Source organism: Apaloderma vittatum, unplaced genomic scaffold, assembly GCF_000703405.1.
Source record: "Apaloderma vittatum isolate BGI_N311 unplaced genomic scaffold, ASM70340v1 scaffold13259, whole genome shotgun sequence".
NCBI classification, from domain to species: Eukaryota; Metazoa; Chordata; class Aves; order Trogoniformes; family Trogonidae; genus Apaloderma; species Apaloderma vittatum.
In genome coordinates, this window is record NW_009733588.1 from 1 (window position 1) to 16765 (window position 16765).

Consider the following 16765-nt stretch of genomic DNA (forward strand, 5'->3'; position numbering starts at 1 on the left):
TGTGCTTATTTTTATTGTATTGATTTGGGAGGTATTAAAAATGTGTGGTGACATCAAAGTAGAATAAGTAAATCTAAATGGGTGATATGGTTTAGGGGTGAACTTGTAGTGTAGGGTCAATGGTTGGGCTCGATGACCCCAAGGGGCTTTTCCAACCTGAATTGCTCTAGGATTCCATGATTCTAAATATGCCAGTTGCTTTAACGTGTTTCTTGTTTTGGAAGCCTAGCAAGGAAGTGCCTCTTTAATGCATGAGTCCCTTCTTATGAATGTAAGTACACTAGACAGAGCTGAAGTGTTTTCAGAATGTAGTAATGCGTGGGAGGGGGTTAAATTTTTTGTTATTTATTTTTTTCAGAACTATGGTGACGTCATGTCTTGCCACCCAGAAAACTTTCAGTGGGAGCACTGGAGTTTTGAAAATGTTGCTACCATACTTGCTCGCCGGTTCCCCAATAGCTTTATTTGGGTTGTGAAGTGTTCTCGAATGCACCTGCACAAATTCAGTTGTTACGACAACTTTGTGGCGAGCAACATGTTTGGAGCACCAGAGCACAGCACTGACTTTGGAGCTTTCAGGCACCTCCATGCGTTGCTAGTCAATGCATTCAGACTCTCTCAGAATATTCTGCTGTCCCAGAAAAGCGTGCATGGTGTCAGCAAGGATGCAAAAATAGCTGCTTGTAAATCACACCCGCCGCAGCCTGTTCCTGCAACGAATGGCTGCTCGTCCGCAGGAAGAGAGCGAGATTGCGAATGCTCTAATAATTCTGCAACGAACTTGGTTATACCGGCTGCTGTAGGCACAGTGTCGTTTACTTTGATTGGCTTCAGCAAAGGCTGTGTGGTTTTGAACCAGCTGCTTTATGAGCTGAAGGAAGCTAAAAAAGACAAGAATACGGATGCCTTCTTAAAAAACATCAAAGCAATTTACTGGTTGGATGGTGGTCACTCAGGAGGGAGCAATACTTGGGTTACTTACCCCGAAGTGCTGAAAGAACTTGCAGAGACAGGAATTGAAGTTCACGCTCACGTTACGCCGTACCAAGTGTTTGACACAATGAGGTCATGGATTGGGAGAGAGCATGAGAAATTTGTACAGGTCCTTGAAGAATTTGGTGTGGAAATAAATGATCAGCTACATTTTGCTGATGACGTTCCCTCCTTAGATAACCATTTCAGAGTCCATGAAGTATTTTGAGATTGTATGTACCTGAATGTTCATTGTAAAAGCACTTTTGACACTGTAAATGTCATCTAGATTTACAGCTTTGAGCAGATGCTTTCTGAGGAGAACAGTAAATCAGTTCTGTGTTGCCTATAAATCTCAGTAGCTTAAGAAGGAGGATTGGGACCCCATCCCAAATGACATCAGATGTCGTTTGATTCCTGGAAAAATGATGTTAGGAAGAACTATCCTATATATGTTTTTTTGTTAGATGTGAACGTTTATTCTCAAACTACTGGTAAAATTTTTGGTCCTGGATGTCTAATGTCATATACTGCCTTTAATGGGAGTTTAAAGTACTCAAGACTTTCAAATGTCTGAATACTTCAGTTTAGTGACTTCCAGTGCTACAAGCTCTTGGTCTTTGTCAGTAGCAGACATAAGGTTAGGGGTTTTTTGCTGAACAAAAATTATGATTGTTAGAACAATCTTGGTTATATATTTTGGTGAAAATTGTTTTAGAGAGTTAATTAAATCTTCCAGTTTTGTAACATTTCTCTGAATTGAAGCAGTCACAAATGTTTACCTTTGGAATAATAGTGCCAATCCATGTTTCTTCCTGATGTGCACCTTGCCTTTTCTGTCGCTGTAACGCTTCATTAATTCATGATGTACTATCTGCTAGTGAATAGCCATTTCGCTACAGCTACGTTAAGTGACCAAGAATGTTGATAAGGGCGTAGCTTATTGCTGTTCCAACATACCATGCTATTGCTTTGACTAACTTCTGTAAGGACCAGCAGTAATACCTGTATTTTCAAGTCAGGAGGTGTCTTTACCCCTAAGAATTGCTTGAAATGTCTTTAATCATAACATGTAAAAAAAATAAACAACAAAAAATCCCAAACACACCACTGAGCTTGCTCCCTTAAGTCTCAGACTGAATCCGCTCCCTATCTAGTAACAGCAGGATCGCAGGCTGACTTCTGAACAATTCTGTGCCAGCCAAAGCAGCAGGAGCAGGTTGTTGAAAGCTTTTGGAAACAGCTGTTAAAATATTGACATTGTCTGCAGAAGTTTCTGGATGGCTGTCCTATGAAAACAATATTAACCTGTTTGATAGAGGCCGCTCACAATAACTGCTAAATAAAGTCAGGCTCAAGTGTTGCTGTATTAATTTGAAGAATAAGCACTTCGTTGTCCAACTAATCTTGTTGTGAGGCCTCACGTTGTGGAGGGAGGACTGACTGGTTGTTTTTCATTCTCTGAACAGTTGTAGTACTCTGTTGGAATGTGCCTCTGTCATTCACTACAATGCATGCTAAAAATAAATTTTGCAAACAGTGTAGAAAATAAACTTTCTAATGGGTGAAACCATTAAACAAGGAATGTGCAGTTAAGTTTTGTGGATTAAGCTTTATCAGGCAGAGACCTAGTTTTAAAATTGAGGCGTATTTGATGGCTTGTCTTCAAGGAGCCTTTGTGTAGGCAGCACCTGTAATTCTAAAACAGCTTCTTGGCATCTCGCGTATATGGGAGAGCTTGTACCAACTGCCCAAGGGTGTGAACATGACTGTGTTAGCGTGAGATGGGTCACACTTTGTATGTGGCTGGTTTTTAATGGTAACGTCAAGGCATTTTTTAATAAGCTTACATATAACTGCCTACAGTTAAGCAATTCTCATGCTCACCGTGGTTTGGTTCAAGACACTTCTGCTTCTGAGTGGAGTGAGCAACATTACACAGTCCTCAGCACAACCTAGTATGTCACAGCAGGTATTCTTTGTGTTAGGTGATTGTTTCTTGTACAGTGGATGCGACGTTCTTCAGATTTTGGGAAATGCTCAAATACTCTAAGCTGTGCCTGTTAAATTCCCTTAAAACAAGGCTTTATTCTGTGAAATTGTCCAGATTTTGTACGAGTTAAAAGAGTTTATTTTGTGTGCATCTTAACCACTAGAAACTTTGTTAACCTTTTATCTAGGACTAATTTAATCGCAACTCTGTAAATGCTGCTGAATAAGTTGGTATTGGCTCTTAACTTGGAAAGGTGATTAAGCATCCAAGTCTCAGCATGTTGCTGAAAGGAGCAATCATTTCTGTCCTCCTGCCGATAACATCCTGCTGCCCCCCTCACATTGCATCAGCACTTTATGGTGAGCTGCTCTATCTTATTAATTTAACATGGCTGCTGATAGAGAGAACTAGCAAGAGTGCTACGTATTTAAATAATTGTAGAAATTATTTAAAATCAGACTGCTAAGTCCGTTTGGAAGCTAGGATGCTATAGGAACAGGTAAAAGTGATTGTGCATGATGGTCATGTGCTCGCATTTTCCTAGCAGGTTCTTTCTGAGCTATTGGCAGAAAGTAAACACCTGTTTTTCTTTCCCTCTTTTGGTCCTTCTTAGAATTCTGTCCTTTGTCAGCTAGCAGCTACTTCATCCCTGCATATAAACAGTATTTGTTGTCTCCTAGACTGAGAGCTCAAGCACTGAGGTTCAAGTATACACATCCATTTACCTTAAATGCTCATTTTAAATTACATGGGGTCTTACCAGTTAATACGAGAGAAAAGTTAAAGAGCCATAAAAACTTGGGGAATGTGTGTGCTCTTTTGTGAGCCACTCTTCAAGGCACATCGCTGCCTAGCAAAATCCACAAACGTGGACCGTGTGTCTGGTGTCCCTGTGCAACGCAGAGGCAAAAGTGGACGTCCTGGATGACAATCCACAGGAAACAGTTTCTTCAAGTCACCTTCTTCATGATCTTTTCAATCTCCTGTTGAAATCCCATTTCATTTTCATAAAGATGGTAGATTAAAAAATAACAAAAATCAGTTCTGATGGTGATAACGTGATGGAAATTTAGAGACATTTAAATATTGCTGATGGAGACCCCAAGACCAAAGCTGGCTTTCTGTTACTGGTTTCTTAAGTCTGTTCAGAGGCAAGGTGGCTGTTTTTAGTTCCAAGTAAAACAAAGCCATTACACCAGTAATGCAAGATCATAGAACACTCGTGTGGCAGACGGGCATGGCTTCTCCCAGTGCCAGACCCGCTGTTCCTGACTAAACTCATTCTGCGAGTTTTAATGGCGTAATTCACTCACTGACAAAAAAAACCCAGCACACTTGCCCAGGATTAGCTGTTCCACATCACTGTGGAAACCACCTGATGCAGGGAGTCATTTTGCATATAATGTGGGTTATAAAGTAACGCTGGCTTTGTTGTCATTTCCCATCATTAGAGCTTCATTATGTGCTTTCAGGGGACCCAAGAAGTGCCGAACTCTACTTAAGCAAATGACCAGGAAAGCATCTGCTAGAACAAAAGGGAAAAATAAATTCTTATCTGTTTTTTATTTCCTGTGTATAAACATCTCATACTTGAAAAAGCAGAATGCCATTCCTTCAAGGTTCAGGATCAATGTTCCTTCTTTTAATAAGCTTTCAGAGACCACTTTCAGTCACTATTTTTAGTTTCCTTTGTTAAACTTGCCGCTTGAGAGACAGAGAGTTGTTTCTGCAGAGAGTACTGCTTCAAGACACAGGAGACAGTCGAGGGATGTAGCACTGCTGAAGTGCAGAACGAGGCACTTCACGCCTCCCGCACCAGAGCTCACCCTCCAGGAGCTACTCCTAAGCCTGGGTGTCAGGTAAAGCTATTGCATCCCTCACAGGTTATCTGCAAAGCTCTCCTTTCCCGCTCCTCACCACGAGAAATACATGGATTTTGTCTGGTGGAAGTTTTAAGCAATTCATGTGGTGCTTGACAGCTGGAGTATAAATGTTTTCACAGCAAAAATTGCCCGTTACTGTGATCTGTGTTATCACTGCAAGCAATAGCTTCTGAGCGTTTTTGTACGAACGTAGCGTCGCACGTGGAGCTGCGCGTTTTACATGATTGAGCAGTTCTTTTAATGTGTTCAATCTGCTCTTAAAAATGTTGGCTAGGAACAGATCTGAACAATTGCAAAGGAAGTAATCTGCTCTTGTTGCTCTTGGGAATTGCCGCTTCAAAGAGATCGTTGCTCTCAGGAATTACCACGTACAGAACTTGGAATCTATCCCCGCTCTTAGAGTCTGACTCAAAGCAAAACAGAAATCTTAACATGCAGTTTTACTGCAAACTTAGATAACTGTCCAAAAAACATTTAAAATTCTGTCTGTCCTCCTAGCTTTGACAGAATCTCTTGTAAAGATCGCTGACTCAGAACATGCATCTTCTGTGTTGTCTGCATGGGAACATCTAAGTGTCTCAGGTTTGGGAAGATACATGTTGTCCAGAGGAAAAAAGAATCAAGTCTTTACAGGATTTTTTTTGGTGAAGTAACACATATTGAAAGCGCGCCATAATGTAATATAACTTGTGCTATGCTAAAATGATCCTCATCTTAGCCAGGTTAGTAGTCCTGTTGTGGGACTAACAGCATGAATGGGGCAAATAGTTTCAGCCTGCGTATTTAAGGATTGCAAATCTATTTCTGCTCCTTCCTGATAAAGTCAAACCCTTTCACATTAGGCATTTAACTTCACACTTGTATTAAGAACGTAGACCCTGTGTAGCTCCTGAAGAGGAACATGGTTCTTAAGTACATCGCATACTCAGCACGTATGTGATAGGCAGATTTTTAATGACCTGTTTAATAGTTTGACAAGAGAATATTTTGGCATCATTTTTTTCATTTGATTCTTTCCACAGCAACCACATTAAAGGAAAATGTGAAAACCATGTACCTTCTGAAGTTACTTGCTGTCCTGTGTATTTCATACGACCAAGGGTAAATAATTCTTTCCAGGCATTGATTTGCAATGAACTTACACTTTAAAAGCCTCAGTCACCAAATCATTAGAGTAATTCAAAGTTTGGGGTGGGCCACATTTAAACCGCTGATTTGCGATACTGCCTGTATGTACCTCTCTTAACTCATCTCTCAGCCCCAGGCAGCCTGCATCACGTCACTCCTGTTCCAAGTGGCTGTTTTGAATGCTTAAGATGGTCAGTGTTTATTTTTCTAATACCTGTTACCACAACTTCATCTGTTTTATTGTGGCATGATCCCATTCTGCTTTAGGTCTCCAAAGGACAAACTTCCACAAAGTGTCACTAATTCTTTGTGTTATTTCGGTAACAAGAGTTTGAATCATGGCTACATGTATGCTCTCAGTACATTAGCTGGAAGCTTTTCCTTTAATGCTTTCACCGTTCATTCATCACTTTGTTGCCTGTCTCACACCATGGAGCACAGTGGTTAGAAAGCACCAAGTAACTTTAATAGTTTTATCACTGGTGACATTATGCTCAAATTAAGAAAATACTTTTTTAAACTGCTTCGTTTCTTTTATAGCATTTCAGAGCAACTGTGCGATGGAATTTATTAAATACAAAATTGAAGGAACTGGTTGTAAGTGAAAAAAGGGTGGACTGACAGAACAATTACTGTGCTGGTCTTCCCACTGATCTACATGGAATAGTTTTTGTTGATATTTCTGGAATATGCACTTCCATTACATCTGATGGGGTTTACTGACAGTCTTGGAGAAGTGAAAAGCAAAGGCATCATGAGGAGAGAAAAAAAAAACACCCCACGATCATTGCAGAGATTTCTCACAGAACACTGGAAAAGAAGCATGAGCAGGGATGGGTTATCTACCAGCTGATCAAGGTGAGATCACCCCATTTTCTGACAAATAAAAATAAAAGCTTCATTTTAAAGTTGCTCGTGTGAAGAAGAAATAGCTGCACTTGGCTCACATCTAATTCAGCATGACCCTGTCTTCCCAGCCAGATCCATGCTTTCCAGTCCAAACGCAATGCTCGCCTAAACAAGTGAATTACTGCAGCTTTCCTGCTGGGCTGCGTCAGCACCAGCAACTGCAGTAACTGAGGGATGCAGGGGTTTCATTTGGCCTAAGGTGTTTGGATTAATAGTTTAATAGTCTCCCTTACAAAATAAAGAGGGAGACTGAAAGATATTCAACATGGCATTCTGAATACTTGTGGCTTGACGGATCTCATGCTTTTTACAAACATATTGTGAAGCGAAAATTACCCAAAACCGTAATCTCACCGTGAGGCAGCACAGCAGTGAATGCATTTGACCCACGGGATTTTCCTGCTTTTACTTTCTCCTCATCTCCAGAGCCCCAAATGGCTCCCACCCTCTCTCTGGAGGGGCACAGCACACACTTCTCACAACCTGAGACATAAGCAGGTCGATCGTACACCGAGTGCTGCTCCATGAAACTTTCCTTACCTATACCTGGGTGTCAAGGGGGCCTGAGAATGGAGAATCAAGAAACTGCAGCGTGGGGGAGCAGCACTGCACAGGCTACCGAGAAACTGCTGGTGGTTAGAGTTCAAAGCGATAGCTGGAACACAGCTTTGCCCAGCCCTCTCTATTTAGTCTTCACGCACAAAGAACACCCTCTGTACACCTCTGCGGGTCAGATGGGGCCCTCGACGTTACTGCTCCAACAAAGCCAAGAGGCTTCCCTGGCGTAATGGGCACAGAGATTCTGTCTCAGCACCAAGCACAAGCAATCCTTGTTCGTTCTCAAACAAAAATTTTGGGAGACCTCTTTGTGATCCCGAATTTAAATTCTACCCTCAGAACGTACAATGGCACCCATCAGGATCGCCTGGCTGGTTCCATTCATGCCTATTCATTAAGGTGGCTGGGTGCCCACTCACATGGTGGCAGACTTTTCACTGTGTTGGACTGCCAGGGAGAACAGGTTTAGAAGAATAATCTGCACGGCGTTGCAATCTCCTGCTCTTCTGGGGAAAGTTTTTAATTTCCAGCACTTTACTAACACTACATCTCTACACTACATATCTATTTAGTCTAAGAGCTTTTGGCAAGTTACAGTTCTCAAAAGACACTGCTAGAAGGAACAGACTGACCTCAGGCAGATAAATGCTGCACTCCACAAACAGCACAAGGAAAAGCATCGGAGGGATTTCAAAGGGGCAAGGACAGCTTATGTTTTCTGTGAGATGCCCACCTTTACTCCACACATAAGGTTTCTGTAAGCACTGCAACCTGCTGAAAAGTAACTGTCCACGATGCCTGTACAACAGGCTCCATCTCAAAAGGTGCGACATGACCTCCTTTCACGTGGTAACATATCACAGCTCAAATACTGCTCCCAAGAGATTCTACATCTACTCCAAACTACGAACTTCATTGCAAATGCCAGAACTGCAGTTGCAAGTGTTTCACAGCATAGAAACGGCAATTGCAGAAACAGCAACTGCCGGTTTCCTGCGCAGCCCACCAGTGAGCTAGGACAGGAGCACATCATTTACCGTGCAGTCAAGCTGCTGCACAATTCTAAACTTAACCTTGCATGATTCGCTTTTGCTTTTTTCCCTATGCCCACCCTCAGTTTCAGTGCAACGGGGAGCAGAACTGCCCACACTTTATTTCCAGGCTGTTCCTCAAAAAGAAACCACGACCTTTATAACCACCAGCAACTGCTTTCTTGGACCTCCGCAGAAACCACTATGGCTTTCCTAAACTTCAGTAAACAAGGTAGCATTCAGGAAGATGCACAGTTACTTCTAAGTGTACACACTGTCAGCCAAGCCCAAAGTTTTGGTTCAGAAAAATGTAAGTTCAGAAAATAGTTCTAAATGCAGACACTGTGAATATATGCCTTGTAGAAGACGAACCATCTCCAGATCAAGAATAGCTTTGTTATGGGTAAATTTCCATCAACACAGTTTTTATTAGTCTTACAGAAAGTGTATGTATATACACACAGACTGTTTGTATATTGACATACAATCTTCTGCTTTCATGGGAGCTTGCTAAATTACAATGTGTTATTTTATCCATAATCATTCCTATAGGCTTTTTCTTGGATGCGTAACACCATCCTCCGAGCATAAAAATCCCTGTATTCCTCAGGTAGTTCTTCAAGTGTTTTCAAGGCCCTGTCCAAGATCTGTATAGCTCTAGAAGCTGCTGTGGGATCTTTATTTCCGTAAGTGTCACTCTTATCATAGCACTGAGCAGGAAGGTGCTTCCAAAAGACATTCAGTGCCACTCCAAATTCCTCAGAAATTACATTGTGGAACCACAAAGCTGTAGAAAGAAGAATGTCTAAAATGAAAATTGCTATTTGAAACTTTCACGTGACTTGTCACAAGCAGCAGAATTGCCCAAACTAAATCTAGTTGAGGAAAAGCCTCAACAGCTATGTTTTTTTGTTTAAAAATACTTATCTCTGAATATATCGCATTATAACACATCTAAGTTCTTCAAAACATTTACATTGATTCATAACTTCACACAAAAGTAACAATTGTTGATGTAGAAAGAGGTAATCAAATGTAAGCAAACAATAAGCACGTGTAAGATGAAAATAAGACATCTTCCCTGTTCATCTTGCTCATCTCTCCTGTGACTGCAGGTATCTGTTTTCGTAGATTTAGTCCCTAACCTTGCACAGGTCATCCCAGTATTCACATAAAGCACCAGCATCAGCTGGGTCTCCCATGCAAGTTGCTATTATTTTCATAGTAAAGTCATGAGGCTTTTCAGTTCAATTATCATGGCGGTGGTAAGGAAGCAGAGACATTTTTGCCTCTTGAAATACATTTAAAAAACAAGTTTAATATGGTATATTTACTCTATTTCAACTGTAAGCTAAAAGACTGAATGTCATGCTTATTTCAGCTTAGTTCTTTCTTTGTGCAGAAGACATAGAAAAGCTTATTCTGAGAAACGAACCAGAAATTTCTGTCAGGTTAGGAAGAGGGGCTGCTTCAACCTTCTCCGCAACAACCACACGTTTCTCAAAGAGCATCACAAACCTATAACCATTCTCAGGATTCAAAGAATCCCTGTACTCCCCAGTCATTCTCAAGAGTGCCGAATATGTCTTAAGCTTGGACCAGCACACCTATCAGTGAAGACAAACTAATACCTGTGCTGCACGGGACAGAACAAAAATTACGTATGTTGGCATTAGCAAGAGTGTGCCATGCCTTTACTAACTCTAACCAAAAGTTTCTTTAGAAAGAAGTACAAATGGTAAGTTCAAAATCAAGTAACCAGTCCAAAGCTAAGAATCTATTTTAAAACTTCAGAAAAACTTACTGCCTTCTTGTTTACTGTCCTGTTTATCCTGCGCGGTTAAGACAAAAAGCAACAGAATTAAGTATCTGCCACAAGCTCGTGATGGGTTAAAATAAAAAAATGCATAACAAGTAGGAGTATTTCAAGAGGAGTAATTCAAATGCCTTTTCCCGATCACCCGAACTTTGTCATCACAGCCCAGGAAGCAGCTTTATATTTTCTGTTTGTGCAGAAAAATGATTAGGACTTGTCTTTCCATTCTCCAAAAGTGATTTTTAAATTTCTAGAAGGTCCGATAACTCTACCATCTGTAATTTCCACCAAATCACACGCCTCCCAGTTCTTAAGTGCCAGAGCTACAGAAGAACAGAAATAGTACTTTACTCAAATTCTGTCTCTAGAAAACTCAGGTCACTGAGGTAATTCCAGATTTCACAAGCTGATTTCATTTTGGTAAGCTACTAAGACACAAACTCAGAAACATACAGTGTAATCTTGAGGGAATGTAAGATTTGTAGGTAGATATAATAATACCTTTTATTAGGCTAATTAGTACAGTTGGAAAAAGTAGATAAAGTTTTGCCAATGTCTTTAGATGCTCCTACTTAGAAATGCTTTAGCAACTTCTTACCACCCCAAGAAACAAGAAATTGCAAAAAAAATGTTTAAAAAACCAACATGGGCAGGAACTATTTGTTACTTACCTGGAATAAATAACACATCTCCTGCTTCCAGAAAACACTGGTAGCGCTTGGCTTTCACAAATAGTGGATATTTCTCCAAGTCTGGGTTATCCACATCCAGCACTTCTGACTTGGAACCTGAGAAAGTTTTCAGTAGTAATGAAAACAGTCCTACTCTTCCAACAGTACCACAGCATTATTACATTGCTGGGAACGGCAGTTCTTGAACCAAATTTAATAGTGGTTTATTGTTCTGTAACTCGAAACCTGATGGCTCTCCTCATTGACTCAAGAGGCATGTTCTCCCACTGTCCATGTATCCCCTGTAACTGCAGCCTTATTAACACCAAAAGACACTTCCCCTGACATTTAAAACACCGTTCCGAGTCCAGACAGAACACTGTGCTCCTCCACAGCTCGGTGCTGAAAACAGAACCAGGCAAAGCTGCCACGCTCCTTGGCAGATTTCCCGACCTGCCCCACTACAACTACGAGCTTTTTACTAAACCAAACAGGAGCAGAGTTAAGGGACCAAATGACTTCTACATTAAGCTGTCTGATAGTGATTTTTCTTCTACGCTGCAACACTTGTGAGCTGGAAGGGCAACCATGATCACCAAACTCTGATCTAAATAGGTATGACGTGCGTACCTGATAAATATAAATATGGTGCGTCTTGAGGACTGTACAGAACAACTCGTTTTTTCCCCGTTACTTGGATTAAGAAGTTATCCATTACCTGGTATAAGCATAGTAAAAGAGATGTCAGCCAAGAATTAAGAACTAATAAATAGCCTGCAACTAATCTAAAATATCCTCAGCTCAAAAGAGGGAATTATTAAAATCTTCACGTCAAAAATTAGCTAAAAGAGCTTCCACATTAGTTAATCTAAAAAACTCCAGAATGTGAGTTACTCTATCCACTTAGCTGCACATTCTTGACAAACAGTCTATCTGGAAACGTGGTGTTGCTTTCCAACAACTTTGTGTTTTTCTTAAATACAAATCAAATTCTTTCATCTTGAAAAGAAGATAGACCAGACTTTAGACATATAAACCAGCAAAATACAATAGAAAATATATTTGGGATGCCTTTTCTTCTTCATTGTTACCCCTACCTTATTTTGCCAACTATCTGTTGATAAAGGGCTCTTTTTCCCTAATGATAGTGCAAAAAACTTTTTTTTCTTATAATAAATTTATTTAGAATTACAATGCACAATGTTATTTGGAGTCTACTGCACTACAGCAACAGACCACCACAACCATCGTACAAACACCAACAGCCTGGCCATTAGAGTAAAAAAGTGGAAGACATCTTGAAGGTGAAAATATTGAAAGCTACTGTTTCAGAGATTTAACTGAAACTCAAAATAGTAAAAAAAAAAAAAAAGTGAGGGGGCACAAAATCAAACATCATTTAATCTTACAAGTATGGTATTAGACATAAAACCAGGAAGGTATTATGCCCATATAATACATCTACTTAGAATTCACTGCACTGTTGAATGTGATTCATTTCACTATCTCAAAATATGCAACTGTTCTATTAATTGATCTGTGCCAGAGACTTCCAGCTTAATCTATCAACTCCAGAATATCATCTGCAATATTTTATGCTAAACAGACATATTACCTACATCGTAATGTGTCCATAACTGTAATCCCGCTGAGCTGATGCGGAAGACACTAGAGAAAAACTGTTCCTTCTCAAAATACTCTGGAATCTGAATATCTTCTGCCAAAATAGGAAACTGTTTTCTGATATCTGCAATATCCTGAAACAAAAAGAACATAACTCGTAGAAAACCATATAAGCACAATAAAATAAGGGAGCGCTTCACTATTGTTTCCCATCATATGAAAGACAGGGCCAGAACTTCAGCACTGGTGAACCCCTGAAAAGAGCAATGTTTTTTGGTGGTCACCCTTCCCACGTTGACATGTTCAGTGATATTAATAAGAACAGCCAGAGAACTGCTCCTAGAAATCACACTGAAGAAGCAAGACATCATCAGAGATCCTTTTATATTAGTTTACAGCAAAAGCTAAAGAAAGGGAGGTACTCTTCAGTCATCAGCTAAGCTCTCGTACGACAGCAACTATTTCAGAGACTTAGGTTTAAATATTCTGACCTAAATCCAGTCGTATTCACAGGCCAAGTGACCCTAAACAAGTTGTATACCTGCACTACACAGCCAGCAGATGACAACAGGCTGTGTAAAAAAAAAAATTCCTCAGCTGTGACTTCAAGATACTAGAACTGCAATCTCAAGTAACTCACCTTCCTGGCATCCTCACCCAGGGACCGCAAATAGTACTTTTCATCCTGAAGAGAACACAAGAGGAGAATTGGGTTTCTTAACAAGAATTGCAAACATAGGTAAACAAAGAGCCTGATTTTTCCTATTAACCTAATGTGGGACTTCATTAAAATATAGTACAACTAAATGGCATTTACAAATTCAGGTTCCCTGTTGCACTGCCTTTGCTCTACTGCTCCCTGCTGTTCATCTCAGGAAATGGAAAAAAAAATGTGAGCTAGAGTAGAGGAGTGAGGTGGGGGAGACGTGGCAAATGCTTCAGCCTTGCTGTTATTGAACGGATTCAAAGCAAGTGCAGCTTATAATTTCAGTTCTTCAGAACACGGATGGATGGAGCCATTTCAACTGGCTCCAAAACTTCCAGCATCCTATGTAGCACAAAAGATGAAAAGCACATCTGCATTCAAAACTGTTTGCTTCCTAATCACCACAATCTGAAAAATCCCTAGTTTGAACATTGATGCATAAGGACAGCAACACAGCTGCTACCCACAACTTAGGTTACAATAAATCTATATTTGTATTTCGATAGCAGATGGAATCAAACTCTAAAGTATCTTCACAGCATTTTCTTGCAAAACACATAAATTATAGGTATTATTCTAAACCAAGGCTTGATTTCCAAATTTCACGCTGCAGTTTTTGCTCATGTAAACCGCTTTTTTAAACAGAAACAGGATGACTGAAGTTAACCGCCTGTACACATACAAAACAACTTCCGAGAATAATTACTTTTCCCCGCATTTTTTCCCTTGGCTCCAAGCCACACAAAACAGTTAAATCCAGGATGTGCTTTACTGGAGTAAGATGCTAAATTATAATTTGTCATTTTCCCCTCCATGTACTGGCAAAATAACCAACAAAAGAAACTGTGGCAATAAGGAAATTACCTCAGAAAGAAAGTACTCCTTGTGTTTGACTTCAGCTGCTCTTCGTACAAATACATCAAAAGGCAGAGTTCTGAAATATAAATATATAAGTGCATACAATTAATCCGTGTAACAACACTGAATGCTGGGTTTAAAATCACAACCTCCCTTGAAGTGTTTGGTATAACTGACGATGCAATATGCTGCTTTTTATTTTCCATCATTTATTTAACATGGTGACTAATCAGTGTTTGCAGTGGATGCTTGAAGAGTTCTACTGAGAGAGAAATCCAGTGTATATCCAGACAGAACCACATAACTGCAGAGGCTGGAAGGCACCTCGGGAGATGCTCAAGTCCAGCACCCCGGCCAAGGGCAGGGTCACTCAGAGCAGACTGCCCAGGCCAGCGTCCAGCTGGGTTCTGGAGACTCCATCATCTCTCTGGCCAACCTGTTCCACTCTTTGGGCACCCTCACTGTAAAAAAGGGTTGGAGTTTTTCGTTTAACAGAATTTCCTGGATTTCAACTTGCCCATTGCCTCTTGTCCTGTCACCCTGAACCCATGAGAAGAATCCAGCTCCATCTTCTTTACTCCTTCCCTCAGCTGTTTATACACCCCAGTGAGCTCCGCTTTTGAGCTCTGGAGGTCTGAGTGGTTTGAGCTGCAGTGCAAGAAATTTCTTCACAGTCAAATTAGGCTCAAACTGTGGCCAATATTAGCTTAGACTATTTCTCTAAGTGTGTCATTTTCAGGCTTGTTTACTCTACATTTTTAGAAATTTGCAAAAGCTCAGCATCAAGTAAACTACTGCAGGTGATAAATATATGTTTATATCTGTGCATTTTCTGCTATGAATTCTTGTATGAACACAGATGCCTATCCTCATTTATAGATCTATAAAATTTAATCCAGTTGATTTTTATTTTTTTTTTAGAATATGTGTTGCCTCAGCTTGGTGAAACACAGGAATCTTGGCATTTTCAAGTGTTTCTTTGCAGTTTTCCTTGACTTTATTAAAAAAAAATCCAAAAGATTCAAAAGATAACACTGGGCATTAGAGCCCGTCCCTCCAAAGTCTTAAAAGGGTTATTAAAATAAGGGGAGCTTTTCATAGAGATTGTAGATTTTGGCATCAATTGAGAGCTGAATGGCAAAGCAAGCACAAGTAGCGATAGGACATCTATTTATTGTTACGAATATGTTATGAATTTAATGTTATGTTCATTCCACTCACCATCTCACATTAAGTATCACTGAATAACACACATATTGGATGTAAACATCAAATTTCAGAGCAACCATCAAGTACCCGGAGTTAAAAAGAAACTACTCACTCAGGGTTAAAAAGAAACTACCCCCCAGACAAATTTTTCATGATCCTCTTATCCCTTCTACCAGCACGTGACCTGCACCTGGCAGCACTTAGACCACTTCTCTAAACATCCTAGGCTTGTTTGTAACAGTTAAATACAGCCACTGGATGGAAAAAACAACCCTCTCACTTCAGCTGAGCTGGTGTATCATGCCCACTTATATTTGCTGCTTAGGAAAGCGAGAACCCAGCTCCACAACAACTTGAACTGGTGCTGCCACGGTTCCACCTTTGCTGTCTACGCCCAGCACGCCACCCCCTCCCTTACGCTGGCGCTGCCTCTCATCTGACCTCATGGCGAACCTGCTTGCAAAGCTAAACCAGCAGAAAAACATTCAGAGTTCTGCAGCACGTCGCAACGTGACTGAATGAGCTCCAGAACCAACATGGTTTGCTTTTTTTATTAACACCAGCAAATGTCAGGCTCAAATTTCCTGCAAGAGTGCTCTGTCAAAATGTTTTGATAACAAATTTATGGCCCTGTTTAGCCCCCTCTTTCACCCTTGTAGTGTCTATTCAGGGTGTTGAGATATTTGCAGAATGAAGAGGGGGAGATCAAGGACAGCACTTTGATAGGTGAAGTTTTCACAAAATAACTTTAAATTCTCACCCTCAACTTCAAAGAGATGCGGTTTGCATCTGAAAGGTACAAGCACACTCCTTCAAAATACAAGAGGCCATGGAATGAAGTACCTATACACAAAGTTCTTACTGAGGAAATCCATCTGTGGCACCGCAGAAACGTGAATCTTTACTTCTTTAGATCCTTCGGCTTGGCTCAAGTAATCTACTGTCCATTTGGTTGTGCAAGTGCCCAGCTCCATTCCTTTCAGCACTACTGGCTTTCTCTAAGGAACAACAACAACAACAAAAAAATCAGTGGTGAAATGATTGTAGCATCCAGGGAGGAAAAAAAAAATCAGAAATAGCTGAAGTACGTGCAAACAAGTCAGTTGAATCCTGGCACCCACTACATGAAGTCCCAACTGATCTGTTCCCCGTGTCAATGAGAATGCTGAAGGCTGAAACAAGATGCAGTAAATCTCGGGACTGTGTCTCTGCTGTCTCCTCTTCCCCAGCAGGGCAGGGAAGAACAGAGAGCGGCACAGACAGCCTCAGCACGGCCTTTCTGCTGGGGCCACTGAGGGATCTAGCCAGGCTAAAGAATAGCTTTAGTCCTTCTAGCCAGAACCAGAAAAACGGCCACAAGGCCGTACGGTTACGGTGGGGCCCGTGCGCTGCGGCGGTGCTGCGTGAT

At 40.7% G+C, this 16765-nt stretch overlaps 2 protein-coding genes across 2 annotated transcripts; one reads left to right on the plus strand and one right to left on the minus strand.

Annotated features, from left to right (window-relative positions):
• The first annotated feature begins 361 nt into the window (after positions 1-361).
• LOC104269138 (chromosome unknown open reading frame, human C2orf69) lies at positions 362-1316 on the plus strand. The gene has a single exon (XM_009875958.1). The coding sequence runs from the start codon at positions 374-376 to the stop codon at positions 1199-1201; it is 828 nt and encodes a 275-aa protein (XP_009874260.1). The 5' UTR covers positions 362-373; the 3' UTR covers positions 1202-1316.
• Positions 1317-8869: 7553 nt separating this feature from the next.
• Positions 8870-16349, minus strand: TYW5 (tRNA-yW synthesizing protein 5). The gene is made up of 7 exons (XM_009875959.1): positions 16201-16349; positions 14155-14224; positions 13225-13269; positions 12581-12718; positions 11592-11679; positions 10962-11078; positions 8870-9261 (listed from the first exon to the last, which is right to left on the minus strand). The coding sequence occupies exons 1-7, from the start codon at positions 16329-16331 to the stop codon at positions 9005-9007; spliced, it is 846 nt and encodes a 281-aa protein (XP_009874261.1). The 5' UTR covers positions 16332-16349; the 3' UTR covers positions 8870-9004.
• Positions 16350-16765: the final 416 nt, after the last annotated feature.

Excerpts from the sequence above, each read along its gene's own strand:
- LOC104269138 (XM_009875958.1), top strand. The coding sequence starts at position 374 with ATGTCTTGCCACCCAGAAAACTTTCAGTGGGAGCACTGGAGTTTTGAA.
- TYW5 (XM_009875959.1), bottom strand. The coding sequence starts at position 16,331 with ATGGAGCTGGGCACTTGCACAACCAAATGGACAGTAGATTACTTGAGC. Across the intron at positions 12,719-13,224 it reads TGGGTGAGGATGCCAGGAAG|GATATTGCAGATATCAGAAA; the intron begins GTGAGTTACTTG and ends TTTTTGTTTCAG. Across the intron at positions 11,680-12,580 it reads AGTTATGGACACATTACGAT|GTAATGGATAACTTCTTAAT; the intron begins GTAGGTAATATG and ends TGCTTATACCAG.